The following is a 16,325-nucleotide window of genomic DNA, read 5'->3' on the forward strand; positions in this document are numbered from 1 at the left end:
GGATGAACCGGGCTATTCTCAAAAACAATGGAATTACGAGTAAGCTAGACGGAACGTAGGATGCAGAAGAAGTACAGTAAAGAATTAAACTCCGTCTTCGACACCCGATGAAGGTAGGTGTTCCGGGTGTAATTCCAGAGCAAGTATTGTTACCACCCGTGGCTTGTAGAGTGACGTCTTTGCTTGAATCCTCCTTGTGGTCTCCTGAAACGATGAACAAACTGAGGGCTCGGCTTTGGCCGAGCGTACTCACTCCGACGCTCAAGTCAGTAAACTTAGAGAGGTAAGTTGTCGTTACTTAGCTAAGGATGTATTGTAGAGAGATAAGGAAGATATTACCAGATGAATAGTGATTCTTAGGTTAAATTGTGGATCCTTTCCTCAATGAAGGTTGAGGAGTATTTATAGACTTTCACCTTTTGTCACGTAGTGGCCAAGTGGCCAAGTGGCTAGCAGGTGGAAAGACCGTTCTACCCTCGGCCGATGGACCCATGGCAGGCCGGCCGAGGGTCTTGGATATGAGTACGCGGATATGTATCCCGGTGGCTAGTTGCCGCCGATACCAGTGTGACAGTAGATGGGTTGTATCGGCTAGACTGTCTAAGTCGTTGACTTCTTTGGATATCTTTGACCTTGCTCAATGTCTTGACTTGGTCGGCGGTGCGAAATATGCCCCATCAATTTGCCCCCGGCGTAGTCTATGCCGTGGTATGGGCTCCGTGTATGTTGAGCGTATATTCTGCGAAAGTAATTTCGAAACTTTTTCTCAGACGGCTTCTTCTACCTCGGCCTGGTTCTCGCTTAGGCCGTACCATATCCCCCCTCCACATGGATGTGTAAAGGGCATCCGATGTGGAAAAGAAAGTGACGCCGGCCGAGACCGGGGTTGGGAGTGCTTAGTTGTTTTTGATTGCCCCAGTAGCCTGCTTCCTAGCTTGGTTGATCATGTGGCGGCGGAGAGCGGATACCTAGGAATTTGTTGAGGAAGATGAATAGGCAGAGATATGAAGGGGCGTGTTGAAGACGCTTGATCACTGTTGCATTGATTGACGTTCGACTGTTGCGACGATTGACATTCCGTGGTTGCATGTCCGACACGTGTTTGTTCGCTGATTGGCTGACGCTTCATGGGCTGTTCCCTGATTGGTCCTTCTTCATGGGCTTTTCCCTATAAATAGGGCAGTTGTTCCGTGAATTTGGCTACCAATTTCATTTTCTCAAATTTTTCTCCGAAATTTTCATCTCTCTAAACTTTCAAGGGCTTCTTTGTCTTCTGATTTTCAGAGTTATTATTCCGGCGAGTGTTTTTCTTCAAGGTAAACAAACAAATTTTCTCACTTCTTATTTTGTTACGTAATCATTGCTATCATGTCTTCTCACGACGCCGGACTAGCACTTCAACGCCGGGGGTTCCCGTCGCGTCTTGACGAGGAGGGGGTACTAGATGCCATCCCGATAAGGTCTGGGGGCCCTAGGTCTCCTTCTCCCGTAGTCGATCCACCAATTTTGGAGGAATGGGAGGATGAGGATGATGATGCTGATGATGATGAGAGGACTCCTTCTGATGGTGAGAGGCCGCTTATCCCGGATCATGGCGAGGCTGCAGGATCGGTCTTGACCGTGTCTAGACCAATAAATTCGCCACCGTTGCAGTGCGACTCTTTTCGGAGGCCATTTCTCCTTCGGTGAGGGGTACAAAATTGTTATCCCCGAAGAGGGTCGGCGGTATGTTGCCCTCCCACGGGTCACGTCGGCGTATATATCAGGCACATGGAGTATGGGCTCCGGTTTCCTTTGAATAGACACGTCATGGCCATCATCAAAGCTATGAACGTCGATGTGGCTCAACTGCACCCGTTGGCCATGAGGACGATAGTTGGCTTTGTGTGGCTCTGTCTCTTTAGGGGGGAGGTCCCAACAGTTAACCTATTCCGCCGCCTTCATCATCTTCGGCCGTCAATCGCCGGTAAAGTTGGGTGGTACAGCGTGCAGACGGAGCCAGGCTACGTCTCCGTGTCCAAGCTTACTTCTTGTAAGGACTGGCAACGGCGATGGGTGTACGTCCAAGTGCCGGAGGACTACCCATTGCCTCGGTCCTTCCAGAGCCCTGTTTACTTGCGGTGTGAGAACCGGGAAGAATATGAGAAATGTATTTCCCGGGGTAAGGTTAAGATGGACGCTTCGATGGTCCCTCTTCTCGGGAGGAGAAACGGCGTGCGGATGTTTGATCTTTGAGAAAGGATGGCTGCCCCCGACTCAGATTATCCTTCAGGATGAGCTGCTTTGCCGCGTCGGCCTCATACCGGCCCTCAATCAGGGTGAGTGGGGTCGGTGTGAGGCCCATCTTTGCCTGTTGTATTCCTTTTTTAGAGCTTTGTTTTACTTCCTTTACGTAACTCTGGTTTGATTTCTTGCAGACCGGTTTGGCCAGGATCTGTCTGAGAGGACCTTAAAGAGGTTAGGGCTTGATAAGGACGGGAAGGTTGTTCAACGGCATCCTACGGTGACGCGCGTGATCGCAGATCGGCTCCCAACGAATCGATGGACAAGCGGTGAAGGCATTAGATCCGGAGGCGGCCCATGCACGGGTTCTCGGAGGCGTGCGAAGAGAACAAAGAAGGCGTCGTCAAATTGGCGGCGGCGTCGGTGCCCCCCTCTTCGACCCGGTGGTCCAGAAGGATCATGTGGAGGTCATCGATATCACTGAGGGGGTGGTGACCGTTGCTAAGGACCCTTCTCCTCTGAAGAAGAGAAAAGTGCCACCGTCTGCTTCCACCGTTGCCGGGGAGAAGACTGCCCCCACCGGCCCTCTGCCTAAGAGGGTCCAGACTGGTACGGATCTAACTTGCGGTTCAGACTTAGCTGGTTCATTGGACATTCCCGATGACCGACTCTCTGATGTGTCGATGCATGTTGACGTGGATGCTCTGTGTAAATTTTTTGTAGATCCGCCGTCGGCAACTGCCGTTCTCACTGAGCGGCAGTTCGAGAAGCAGCCTGAGAAGACGGGTGATAGAAATGTCACCGTTGACTCCTTAGTTCAGAAGATTCCTTCCACCGAGCTCGTGGCGGAGGGTGAGAGAATATATAAGAGGCTGGCGAAGTGGACCCGTCTAGCCGGCTCCCACATCATGGAGCAGGAAAAGGCCGTGGCCCAAGCTGCGCCGCTGATCGCAAAGCTTAAGCTTGATCTCTCCGCTGCGAAGGGGGAAGCCGGGAAGGCTAAGCGGATCTCCTTCTTTGCCAAGAAGCGTGTGGAGGAAGCTGAGAAGCTGCTGGTGGCCGAGAGGGCCAAAGTTGAGGATGCTGATGCTGCCACCGCCAAGTTGATGGAGGAGCGGGACAGGTATAAGGGCGCTTATGACGCCGTGGTTGCCAAGAGGGAAGAGTGGAAGGGTCTATACGATGCCCAGTCGGAGGCGCACAGGGCTATCCTTGTTCAAAAGGAGAAGGATATTGAGATGCTTCAAACTGAGCTTCTCCCTAAAATGTGCGCCGAATTCCGAGACCAGGCCGAGAAAGCGGCCAGGGAGGCAATCAAGAAGCTCTTCCCCGAAGGATCCTTCCCATGGGATAAATTCGACAATCTTCTGGACGAGATGGCCGAGGCTGCGGAAACAGCGGCTGCAGAGAAGGCGGAGGCAGCTCAGATAGCTGAGGCCAAGGCGGCCTACGATGCGAAGGTGAAGGAGGCTGAGAGGCCAAAGGTGCTTGAAAATGTCGAGCCTTCTCCTAAGCCGGCCACCGAAGATGTTGCCGCTACCGATGGAGAGCAGCAACAGGCATAGGGAGACGGGCGGTCGTCACCAGACTCACCCGGCATCTCGGATAGCTTTAGCTGTTCGGGGGCCAACTATTGAGCCTTTCCTCCCTGCCATCTTTTGGCGCTTCAAGTGACATGTTTGTAATCTTTTGCTTTTCTTTTGTTTTGTTAGTAAAACTCTTGGTAGGTTGTGTTTAGGCTTATCCCTATGGGGACGGCCGTCGTCTGTACTCTCCTTGTAATTGTTTTCAATAAAGTTCGTCTTATTGGCCTTTGGCTTGGCCGGGGCTTTGATCACAATCCTTCACTTGTCTTCTTGCGTTATTAATTGAGTGCCTTCATTTTTACCTTCGGTATGACCGAGGCAGTTTGAATGCATATCCCAACTGTGTTTAACGTCTTTAGCGTGTCGACCGACGTATCCCCGTCGCTCTCGGCTTTGGCCGAGGTAATCGGGGTTGCGGCTCGACAGCGTTCGTAACTGTGTAGGCATATTGATCGCTAGATTTGCGTCTCAATTGCACTGAGTGTACGTTTATTCTTGCGTCTCAACCACGGAGGGGATAAATACTGACGGAAAACTTGGATGTTTCTTCATTAGATATAAACACGCGCCGGGGTGCCGACAATGGTTTTGGACACCTCCGCCGCTTATACAAAGTACTTTCTTAGGTTGTCAGTGTTCCAGTGGCTCATCAAGGGCACGCCTCCCATGTCTGTCAGCCGGTATGTACCCGGCCTCATCTCTTCAACTACTTTGTAGGGTCCCTCCCAGTTGGCCGTTAATTTACCATGAATATTTCCTTTGTTGGTGGCGGCCGACTTTCTTAGGACTAGATCTCCTATTTTTAAGTCCCTTTTGTGGACTCTTCGGTTGTAGGCTCTTCTCATCCGGTTTTGGTATACTGCCAAGTTGAGGCGCGCCGTATCTCGGCTTTCTTCGACCAGGTCTAGGGAGGCTTTCAGGACTTCCTCATTTTCAACTGGGTTAAAAGTAGCCGTTCTGAATGTTGGCACCGTCGCTTCAATTGGTAGGACTGCTTCGGACCCGTAGACTAAGTGGAATGGGGTGTATCCCGTTGCTTCTTTCTCCGTGGTCCGAAGGGACCATAGGACGCCGGGCAGTTCATCGGCCCATCTTCCCTTAAGGTCGTCAACTGTCTTTTTCAAACCGTTGAGGATTGTTTTATTTGCTGCCTCCGCCTGCCCGTTGCTCTGTGGGTGGCAGACGGAGGAGTATGCAAACTTGATGCCAAGCTCTTCTAACCAGTTCATTATTAGGTCACTCCAAAACTCTCGGCCGTGGTCGAATACCATGACTTGGGGTAACCCAAAACGAGTTATAACATTTTCCCAGATTACCTTTCTGACGGCCGCTGTGGTTTTCGCCGGTACTGCTACAGCTTCAACCCATTTGGTGAAGTAATCAACGGCGACGATCAAGAACTTCCTTCCTCCGGAGGCCGTTGGAAATGGCCCTAGCATATCCATCCCCCACTGTGCGAAAGGGAGGGGATTAAGCACCGGTTGGGTCCCGGGAAGGAGCGTGTATCACCGGAGCATGCATTTGACAGTTCGTGCACTTCTTGGTTTTAGCCTTGGAATCCGCAAGCATGGTGGGCCAGAAGTAGCCGGCTCGTAGAGCTTTGTGGGCCAGCGTTCTTGCCCCCATGTGATGACCACAGATGCCTTCGTGAATTTCTGTCAAAATTAGCTCTGCGTCGGTTGGGCCGACGCATTTCAAGAGTGGTCTTATTACGAACCTTCTGTATAATTCTCCTTCAAACAACAAGTACCTGGCGGCGATCCTCTTTATCTTGGCCAAGAGATTGCGGTCCTCCGGTAACTCATTTGCAAGTTTGTATTTCATTATGGGAGTCATCCACGTTGTCACGGCCTCGATGTTGCCCACCGTGCAGAGTGCGTCAGTGATGCTTTTAGCGGTCCTGATATCCACTAGCACGGTTCGGCTGATATTCTTGATGGTTGAACTGGCAAGTTTTGAGAGAGCGTCGGCTCGGTTGTTCTCGGACCTGGGGATGCACTGAATTTTGAAGAACTTTAATTTTGCTGTGTCTGTTTTCACCCTTTCCAGGTATCTTACCATTCCGTCGTCTCGAGCCTCATACTCTCCTCTGATTTGGTTAGTTACCAAGAGAGAGTCTGTCTTCAACACGATATGCTCTGCCCCGGCAGCTCTTGCTAGCTCGACTCCTGTTATCACCGCCTCGTATTCGGATTCGTTGTTTGAGGCCGGGAAGGTAAATTTCAAGGCGTACTCAAACTCGTCCCCGTTTGGGCTGATGATAAGGATGCCGGCGCCCGAGCTGTTCGTCGTGTAGGACCCGTCGGTGAATACTTCCCATACACCGGGATGTACTTCTTCTTGATATGTGCATTCGGCCAGGAAGTCTGCAAGTGCATGTCCCTTTATCGAGGGCCTCGGCTTGTATTGAATGCCGAAGCCGGATAGTTCTACCGCCCATTTGATAAGCCTACCAGATTGTTCGAATTTTTCTAATGCCTTCTCCAATGGCTGGTCGGTTAAGACCGTCACGGGATGTGCATCGAAGTAAGGTTTCAGTTTCCTTGCGGCTATGACGACAGCAAAGGCCGCTTTCTCAATCAGCGTGTAATTTCTTTCGGCGGGTAGTAATGTATGGCTGATAAAGTAAATTGGTCTTCTTTTTGTCTTCTTCTCTGACGATCACGGCACTGACCGTGGCCGAGGTAACTGCTATGTATAGATATAGCGTCTCCCCCAGCATTGGCCTAGACAGGGTTGGCACTGTTAGAAGGTGAGCTTTCAGTTGCCTGAAAGCTGTGCTCTGTTCCTCCCCCCAGCCGAAATCTTTATTCCCCTTCAATACTTTGAAGAAAGGGGTGATTTTGTCGGCGGACCGAGAGATGAAGCGGGCTAGGGCCGCCATCCTCCCGGTCAGTATCATGACCTCCTTTCGATTCCTCGGTTCCGGCAGGTCTAAGATTGCTCGGACTTTGTCCGGATTGGCATCAATTCCTCGGCGCCGACAAGTACGCCGAGGAATTTACCCGCCGACACCGGTTGCATTTCATTGGGTTGAGCTTCATCTTGTATTTTCTTAGTGAACAAAATGTCTCGTGTAAATCGGCCAAGTGCTCATTGTCGGACTTGCTTTTTACAATAGCATCGTCGACGTAAGCCTCAATGTTTCGTCCTTTTTTATTTTGGAACACTTTGTCCACCACCTTGTGTACGTTGCACCGGCGTTCTTCAAAACAAACAAGATCATTTTGTACATGTATGTGCCGTTAGCGGTGATAAATGCGCATTTAGGCATGTCTTCCTCGGCCATGAATACCGGTGATACCCCGAGAAGGCGTCCGGCAGGCTCGGATGGTGTAGCTGCCGTGGCGTCAATTAAACTATCTATTCGAGACAAGGGATAACAATCTTTGGGGCATGCTTTATTAAGGTTGGTAAAGTCTACACACATTCTCCATGCCCCCGATGACTTCTTCACCATTACAACATTGGCTAACCACTCAGGATAAGTACAAGGCATGATGAAGCCCGCCGCTAGTAATTTATCTACTTCGGCTTTGATGGCCTCATCCTTCTCGGTGAGGAGTTCCTCATTCTCTTGCTTGACCGGGCGAGCGGTGGAGAGTACGTTCACTTGTGAACAATCACCTCCCGGCTCACGCCGGCATCTCGGCTGCCGAGTAGGCGAAAACATCTTTATTCTTCCTCGGCGGTCCAGGAGGTCGGCTCTGAATTTTGGTTCCAGTTGACACCGATTTCTGGTGCGGCCGGATCAATCTCTACCTCCTCGGTCTCTGCTCCTTCGACCATGCCGATGGTCCTAAATTCGTTTCCGGATCGGGGTGTCTTGTATCTGGAAGGATTTTAGTTTTGAAGCGCCAGCTCTCACCCTCTCTAGATACTTTATCGTCCCGTAGTCCCGAGCCTCGTACTCTCCTCTGATCTGGTTGGTCACTAAGAGTGAATCTGTTTTCACCATGACGCGCTCTGCCCCGACGGCTTTAGCTAGCTCAACTCCGGTTATCACCGCCTCGTACTTGGATTCATTGTTTGGGGCCAATGAGGTAAGCTTCAAGGCGTGCTCAAACACATCTCCGTTTGGGCTGATAATAACGATGCCGGCCTTCGAGCTATTCGTCGTGGAGAGGCCGTTAGTGTAAACCTCTCATACGCCGGGATCCTCCTCGTTCTTCGAGACGAGCTTATGCGCTTCCCCCCGGTCCGAGACATACATTAATGTCAGGGCCCGGATGGACATCACAGCGTCGGCTTCGCTCAAAGTGACCCGGCCTATGAGGACGTTGTAGGCAGACGAGCCGTCAATAACCACGAACTCGGACATAACATTCTTGGCCGCACTTCCCTCGCCGAACATTACTGGCAGCTTGATTGATCCCAGGGGTACCAGTGCCGCCCCCCGAAAAAAGCTGTACAACGGTTTGGTGTAGGGGCTCAAGTCTTCAACCTTCAGACCGAGGCCGAGGAAACATTCTCTGTACATAATGTTTGTGTAGGCGCCCGTGTCAATCAGGCATCTCTTCACCAAGTGGTTGGCTACGTTCAGGTGGACCACAAGTGGGTCGCTGTGAGGGGCGATGACTCCCTCGTAGTCTTTCTTCCCAATGGTCATATCGGGGATGTTGGAAGCGGGGTTCTTTGTGTTGGGCACAAAGTTGATGGCCTGATATAGTTCATTCAGGTGCCGTTTGTGCCCATGAGCGGACCCACCGTTCTCGTTGTCCCTGACGACGACATTGACTACTCCTACCCGCTCAAAAACGGATTTCTTATTTGACCCGTCGGCATCTGTTTTTTGGCCTCCGGCTATGTATTTGCCGAGACTCCCCGTTCGGATCAGATCTTCAATGGCATTTTTCAAATGCCGGCAGTCGTTTGTTAAGTGGCCGGTGTGGCCGTGATACTCACAGTACTGGCTTGTGTCACCGTCACTCCTCGCCCTAGGGGGCCTTTCCCACTTTTGACCTTCGTTTTTGCTCAGGGCGAAGACCTCGGCGGCAGATACGACCAGGGGGGTGTGATTATTGTACTGCTTTCGGTAGTACGGTGCCGAACCCCCCCCACACCGCCGAGTTCATTTCCCGGCGATCGCGGATCGTGACCTATTATTGTCACGGCGTTCTTCATCCGGGTTGTCCACCCGGTGGTTCTTCTTCTCTGAGTGCTTGGCCTCACTGGGGCCTACCCAGGTTTTGTGGTAGTCTTCCACCTTGATGGCTTGGTCGCCCAGTTTTCTGGCGGCGTCTAGGCCCAGGCCTCCGCACTTGATGAGCTCGTCTTTTAAGTCTCCCCTTGGGAGGCCTTTCATCAGTGCGAAAGCCGTCAGCTCGGGATTAATCTCCCGAATCTGCTGAACCTTGCCGTCGAACCTCTTCACATAGCTTCGTAGAGACTCGCCCCCCTCCTGTTTAATAGTTAGGAGATCCGACGTCTCCACGGCCCTCCTCTTATTGCAAGAGTACTGGGCTAAAAAGGCGTCCCTTAGGTCGGCGTAATAGTATACCGAGCCGTCGGGCAGCCCTTTGTACCAATTTTGAGCCATCCCATGCAAAGTTGTTGGGAAAACTCGGCACCAGACCTCATCGGGCTGCTCCCATACCGACATGTAAGACTCGAAAGCCTCGGCGTGGTCGGTTGGGTCACTATCTCCTTTATATGATATGGGCGGCAACTTGAGCTTAGTTGGCACCTGGACTTCTAGGACGTGGCGCCGAGGGGTCGACGACCACATGTCGAACGACACGCGGCGATCGGCTCCTCGCATTCCTAGTCTGGCTTCTCTCCTCGTAGCGAGAAGGACTTCTCCTCCGACTCGGTGAGTCGGGCTTCTTCTCCAACTCGGCGAGTTGGGCTTCTTTCGCTCCTCCGGGTGTGCCTCGTTTGTCTTGCGGCGACGCTGTCTTCTCACGAGTGCGAGAAGGACTTAGGTCTACCACGACCACTTTGGGCTCCTCCGGTGTCTTGACAGGTCGCTTCTCCTAATGCTCCGTTCAAGTTTCTTGGAGTCACATTTTGGGCCCCGGTCTCCTGGACGGTTTCCGCCGCTCTTGTCGGCGTGACGGTGTGAGCCGGCGTACTCCCACCAGGTCCAGGAGCATCTTCGCTTTTCTTTGCGTCAACCACATGTCCCATGATGGTGACCTGGTCGGCGGGCAGCGGTGTATCCGACATATTTGGCATCCCGAATTCTGGTTGGATTACTCCGCCGGTGGAGGGCTGCGCAACCCCAGAATTTTGGAAGGTATCATCTTGGTGTAGTTCGGTTTCGTCAGTAACGAATACCTCTTGTTGTTTCGACATCTTCTTAGCTTTTGGGGTGGGTTTTTTTTATTATTTTTTTTTGTTTGGGAATGAATGTGACTAGCTTCTAGTGTCTATCCCCACAGACGGCGCCAATTGTTCCGGGTGTAATTCCAGAGCAAGTATTGTTACCACCCGTGGCTTGTAGAGTGACGTCTTTGCTTGAATCCTCCTTGTGGTCTCCTGAAACGATGAACAAACTGAGGGCTCGGCTTTGGCCGAGCGTACTCACTCCGACGCTCAAGTCAGTAAACTTAGAGAGGTAAGTTGTCGTTACTTGGCTACGGATGTATTGTAGAGAGATAAGGAAGATATTACCAGATGAATAGTGATTCTTAGGTTAAATTGTGGATCCTTTCCTCAATGAAGGTTGAGGAGTATTTATAGACTTTCACCTTTTGTCACGTAGTGGCCAAGTGGCTAGCAGGTGGAAAGACCGTTCTACCCTCGGCCGATGGACCCATGGCAGGCCGGCCGAGGGTCTTGGATATGAGTACGCGGATATGTATCCCGGCTGGCTAGTTGCCAGGCCGATACCCAGGTGACAGGCCGATGGGTTGTATCGGCTAGACTGTCTAAGTCGTTGACTTGCTGTGGATATCTTTGACCTTGCTCAATGTGCTGACTTGGTCAGCGGTGCAGAATATGCCCCATCAGTAGGATATATGATCAGCAAGCCACTGGATAAAAGAGACGGTCGGGTTTGCAAGTGAACATATCCCAAGAGTAGAGGATCGCCAGATGTGTTGAGTAATATCACAAGAGCGGAACAAATGCTCTGGTGTCTCAGGAACACATTGACATAGAGGACACAATCGATCAAGGTTGAAGCCACGATGGGCAAGAACGGTCCTAGTCGGGAGTATGCCATGTGCAAGTCGCCACACTAGAAGAGGAAATTTACTCGAGAAAGGAAAACGCCAAACCAATTTCCATGGAAAAGAACTAAGTAGTGGAGGCGGTGAAGGTCGTTGAGATAAAAGATACTTATATCCCGATCGTATAGTAAAGCTTCCATCCTCCATATATTTCCAGTAAAGGAAGTCATCAGAGTCAAGAACTGGGGGCTCCATAGCTAAAATATTCTTCGCGGTGGAAAAGTTGAACAGGCGAAAAATAATGTGTGGGTTCCCGGAGCCATTATCTTGAACCAATGAAGAAATATTTGGGGCGATATGTGGTTGTTCTTGGCGTTGTTCTTGACGTAAAACCGGCGTCTCACCCTGTACCCATGGGCTGGAAAAAAGATTAAAAGACTTTCCGTTGCCTACTTTCCATGCTATAGCATCTGTACAAGATGCCACAGTCCGGCATATGCCATGCCAAACAAAAGAAGGTTGTGAAACTTTAGATTTTAGTCCTGGTACAGGTAAATCCTTCCGATATTTAGGCCCAAGATATCTGGCAAGAAGACCCATTGGTTTATGATGGATGCGCCAAAAATTCTTCATAAGAGAGGATTGGCCAAGAGTGGTAACCGATTTAATTCCAAGGCCTCCAGTTTCTTTCGGAGAATGTAAATGCTGCTGGGAAAGCCAATGGATAGAGCGATGTCTTTGTATTGCCCACCCACGAAAGCGGCAATTAAAGAATCCGATTTACGGGAAGTGGACGAGAGGGAGAGGAACAAAGAAATTAATATGCATCGAGAACCAAGCAAAATAGAATTAATGATGACAAACTTGCTAGCCCGAGACAGGATGGAGAGAGGACCATGATGAAATACGGGTATTAACTTTGTCAATGATCTCGTGGAAAGCAGTAGTCTTTCTTTTAGGGAGATCAACTGGGACACCCAAATAAGTACCAAAGGAGGAGGATTCCTTCATGCGAAGAATAGCTGTCATATGAGTCTTGAAATCATCAGGTGAATTAGGGCTGAACTTGATGAAAGATTTATCAAGATTAATCATTTGACCCGAAACAACTTCAAAGAGGTGGAAAATATCACGAAGAGCCTCAAAGGAACCAGGGGTTGCCTTGCAGCAAATAAAAGCATCATCAGCATAAAAGAGATGTGAGAGGGGAGGAGCATACCGAGATATTTTGAGTCCAAGTAGTTGTTTTTGGGACTCAGCTTTCCGTAATTGACAAGAGAGAATTTCCATGCACATTATGAACAGATAAGGAGACAGAGGATCTCCCTGGCGTAGCCCGCAAGACGAGTAAAAAGGAGGCGATGGTTCTCCATTAACCAGAATACTATAAGTAACCGTAGAAATACATTCCCATATGAGATTGCGCCATGTAATGGGAAACCCAAAACGTTCCAAAATTGACATGAGAAATTGACATGAGAAATTGCCATGAGACACGGTCAAAGGCTTTATGCATATCCAGTTTGAGAACCGAATAACAATTTGTACCATGCTTAGTTTTGTTGAGATAGTGCATAATCTCATGCGCCATAACACAACCATCAGACATGAGATTCCCTGGGACAAAAGCTTGTTGGGAGTCCGAAATAAGTGAAGGAATCACAAGTTTAAGACGATTCGCCATACATTTGGAAGCCAAGCGGTAAATGACATTGCAAAGGCTGATAGGGCGAAACTGCGAAACCAGCTCCGGTTTCTCAATCTTAGGTATAAGAACTATAGAGGTGTTATTCCATTCCTTCAGCATGACACCAGAATTAAGGAAACGCAAAATAGCCGAGGTAACAAGATCGCCAATCTGGGGCCAAAATGTTTGAAAAAATTTAGGAGTAATACCGTCCGGCCCAGGCGACTTCGATGCATCCATGCCCTGAATTGCACGCAAAACATCTTGCTCCAAGAATGGAGCCTGTAACAATGAACACTCAACAGGGCCGAGACTAGGAAGATCAAGATCAGAGAGGAAAAGATGAACCAAATCAGATTGAATATCAGAGGTAGATGTATGCTTGTGCATAGCAAGATTTTTAAAGTAACTCGTAATCTCAGATGTAATATCAGCAGGTGTATCAAGCCAGACCCCGTCAACAGTCCGCAGGGCAAGGATTCGATGTTTAGTTGCTCCTTGTTTCACTCTGCTAAAGAGAAAACGAGTAGGAAAACCGTCTAAAACCTCAGATTTAATTTTGGATCGTTGAACCCAGTACTGCCTTTGATCATGTAGCAGCTGTAGCCGAGTAGAGCGGAGTTGAAGAAAAGAATTGGCCGAATGTTCGTCAACTATCTGGGCAGCGGTTGAGTCCAGGTCAGCTTCAATAGAAGACCAATTAATCCCATTGGAAATCCGATGGTGAATAACCCATTGCATAATAGCTCTTCTAACAGCCGCAAGTTTCCGAGATAGAACATACATTGATGAACCAAAGTAAGGTGTATCCCACACGGAGGAGACCATCTGTCTGACTTCAGGTAAAGATAAACACCAATTATCAATACGGTATGGTCTTTTGCGAGGTTTCGAGACTGGGAACAGTGTAAGAATAATAGGAGAATGATTAGACACTAAAATAGGAAGATGAGTTACAGAGGCCGAAGGAAAGAGATCCATCCAGTCCTGATTTGCGTATGCGCGATCAAGCCGTTCCATAATAACATTCGCATTGCGCTGACTATTCATCCAGGTAAACCGTGGACCAAAGAAAGGGACATCCATAAGACCGTTGTTAATCTTCCACACAGTAAAATCACGTTGTCCACGAATGAACGATGCACCGAGTTTTGATAATTTGATACTCCCTATTTATAGATTTTGGACTAACCATGTCCCTGCCTATTTATTTTACGGAATATACCTTATAAGATACTCACTTCGATTCTTTAAAAATGCCTAATTTACTTTATGCATGAGGATTAAGGTTGTGAGTGGAGTGGTAGATATCACCAATAAAGTAGGAGATTTTTTTTTACCGAAAACATGCTCTAATGGAAATGGGACGATTTTAATGAATAGGCCGAAGATGACATATGAGGCATTTTTAAAGAATCAGACAGAGTACCGTACAAATTAGATTATATACATCTGTTATCAATGCTTAAATGAAATACAGATCATTTTCCGAAAATGTTGTTGCTACCGAATACTAATAAAGAGGTATTCATGTATTATAGATACACAAATTCTATTTCAAGATAAGTATATCCGTTTTAAACTAAAAAAATGAGTCAAATAGATTTCGCTATGACAAACCGACTAGAGACTAATAGTAAAAATTTGGTCTTACAATAATTTGTGTTAAAGTTACAATATGATCCGTTTTAATAACAAAAATAGTTTAGATCCCGCGCAATGAATGCGCGGTATTTATAGAGTTTTTTTTTTTTAGAAAAAAAAATAACTATAAAACTAATCCAAAAAATTGAGTAATGTCATGAAATGTGTATATTTTTAAACAAAATTAATGAAATTGTTTATAAATTTTTTATTAGCATATATTTTAGGTACGATTTAGCATAGAAAGAACGAATTTTTTATCACAAAAATCTTAGACATAAATTCTAAATAAAGGATTATATCAAAATAGGAAAGTAAATAAGATATTTTATCAAAATAAGAAATGTGCTTTAGGCGGGAAAACTTGAAGCTTTTCCTATTCTTTTAGGGCCTGTTTGGTAATCAGCAGATTGATATTAGCAGAAGCAGATTGATCAAGCAGATTATAAATGACAGATTGGATTAACAGGTTTGACTAGTATATTTCAATTAGCAGATTTAGTAGAAGTGTTTGATAATTAGCAGATTTTGGTTAATAAAATGTTGTATCTATGTGTAGATTGTTGACGGATTTATATTTCACAATCTACTAATGTGAATATGCTGGGTAGAGCAGCATATTGAAAAACAGTGGATTGAGCTCCAATCTACTCTTTCAATATGTCATTTACCAAACACTCAAAATAGTAGATTGGTGACTCAAGCATGCTAAAAGCCTTGAATATGCTGAAAATTTTTCAATCCGCCGTTTACCAAACACCCCCTTAGTATATAGGGGATGGTCTTATGAGTAATGGTAATTTGAAGATATTTTTTGAAGATATATTATATGACGTGCAATATTTGGCATGATTGACGGTATATTCTTTTTGGCAATGATTTTATATATTTCGATTAGTGAAAGATATATTTTGAGATTTGTAATATATGAACCCAAATTTTTGGCAGTGATCGAGAATTTTTTACTTGTAGCAATATAGCAATGATTGAGGGTATATTCTTTTTTTTTTTGCCATGATTGAGGATTTTATACTTATTTTTTAGCAATCAAATTTTACGCTATTTTTGGACAAGATCATTGATATGATCTCCATTTTATGATATATTTCAGCGACTATAATTTGCAAAATAATATATGCAATCAAATAATCTTCCTAGAGCAAGATAATAAGTTATATTTTGCTGAAATCATTATCCTGACAATCAAATAATATAATGGGTTTTTTGTCAAACACAACTTTAAAAAAAAATTCTTCCAAACAGCACATTTAAAAAAAAAGTTTGTAAAACACAACCTTTAATAAATTTTTTGTTGTCAAACACGACTTTTTGGCTGAAGGACTTAACATTTTGCAATGAGATAACTTTCAATCGATGTTTGGGATAACAAACGATGTCAGTTTGAGGTATTCTTGGACTCTTTGGAAAGGTGGAAATACAAGCTTTCTATCGGTTATCAACACGATGGTCAAAGGTGGTCTTATGTGGGGTCTATTATTGTGTAAAGTAAGGCTGGTCGGAGAGATTATCGAGTGGTCGGGGATTTTTAGTGGGTCTTTTAAAGAGTTTATGATACTTTGTTTGGTCTGAAATTTGGTATATAGGTAGCGGGGAGTGCAAGGTAGGTCTTAGTTGTGTTGTTTATGGTGGTTGTTGGCTACAAGTGGTGGTTCGAGGGGAGCTAATTTGAAGGTAAAAAACATTCAAAAGAATGTCAAAATAGGATTTTTTTTGTGGGTCAATTCACTCACCTCAAACCACCGCTTACAGCAAACAACCACAAAAAACAACACAACTACGGCCTACCTTACACTCCCCGCTACCTACATACCAAATTTCAGACCAAACAAAGTATCATATACTCTTTAAAAGACCCACTAAAAATCTCCGACCACCCGCTAATCTTTCCGACCAGGCTTACTTTACACATCAATAGACCCCACATAAGGCCACCTTTGACCATCGTATTTATAACCCCTGGAAAGCTTGTATTTCCACCTTTCCAACGAGTCCAAAAACGCCTCAAACCGACATTGTTTGCTATCTCAAACATCGACTGAAAATTATCCC

The 16,325-nt window shown here is 47.0% G+C and overlaps 1 protein-coding gene across 1 annotated transcript; it reads right to left on the minus strand.

Annotated features, from left to right (window-relative positions):
- Positions 1 to 11,791: 11,791 nt before the first annotated feature.
- On the minus strand, positions 11,792 to 12,220 carry LOC141612998 (uncharacterized). The gene has a single exon (XM_074431742.1). The coding sequence runs from the start codon at positions 12,218 to 12,220 to the stop codon at positions 11,792 to 11,794; it is 429 nt and encodes a 142-aa protein (XP_074287843.1).
- Between the last annotated feature and the right edge of the window lie 4,105 nt (positions 12,221 to 16,325).

The sequence above is a fragment of the Silene latifolia genome, chromosome 11, assembly GCF_048544455.1.
Source record: "Silene latifolia isolate original U9 population chromosome 11, ASM4854445v1, whole genome shotgun sequence".
NCBI classification, from domain to species: Eukaryota; Viridiplantae; Streptophyta; class Magnoliopsida; order Caryophyllales; family Caryophyllaceae; genus Silene; species Silene latifolia.

Coding starts and splice junctions, on each gene's coding strand:
- LOC141612998 (XM_074431742.1), bottom strand. CDS start 12,220: ATGTGCATGGAAATTCTCTCTTGTCAATTACGGAAAGCTGAGTCCCAA.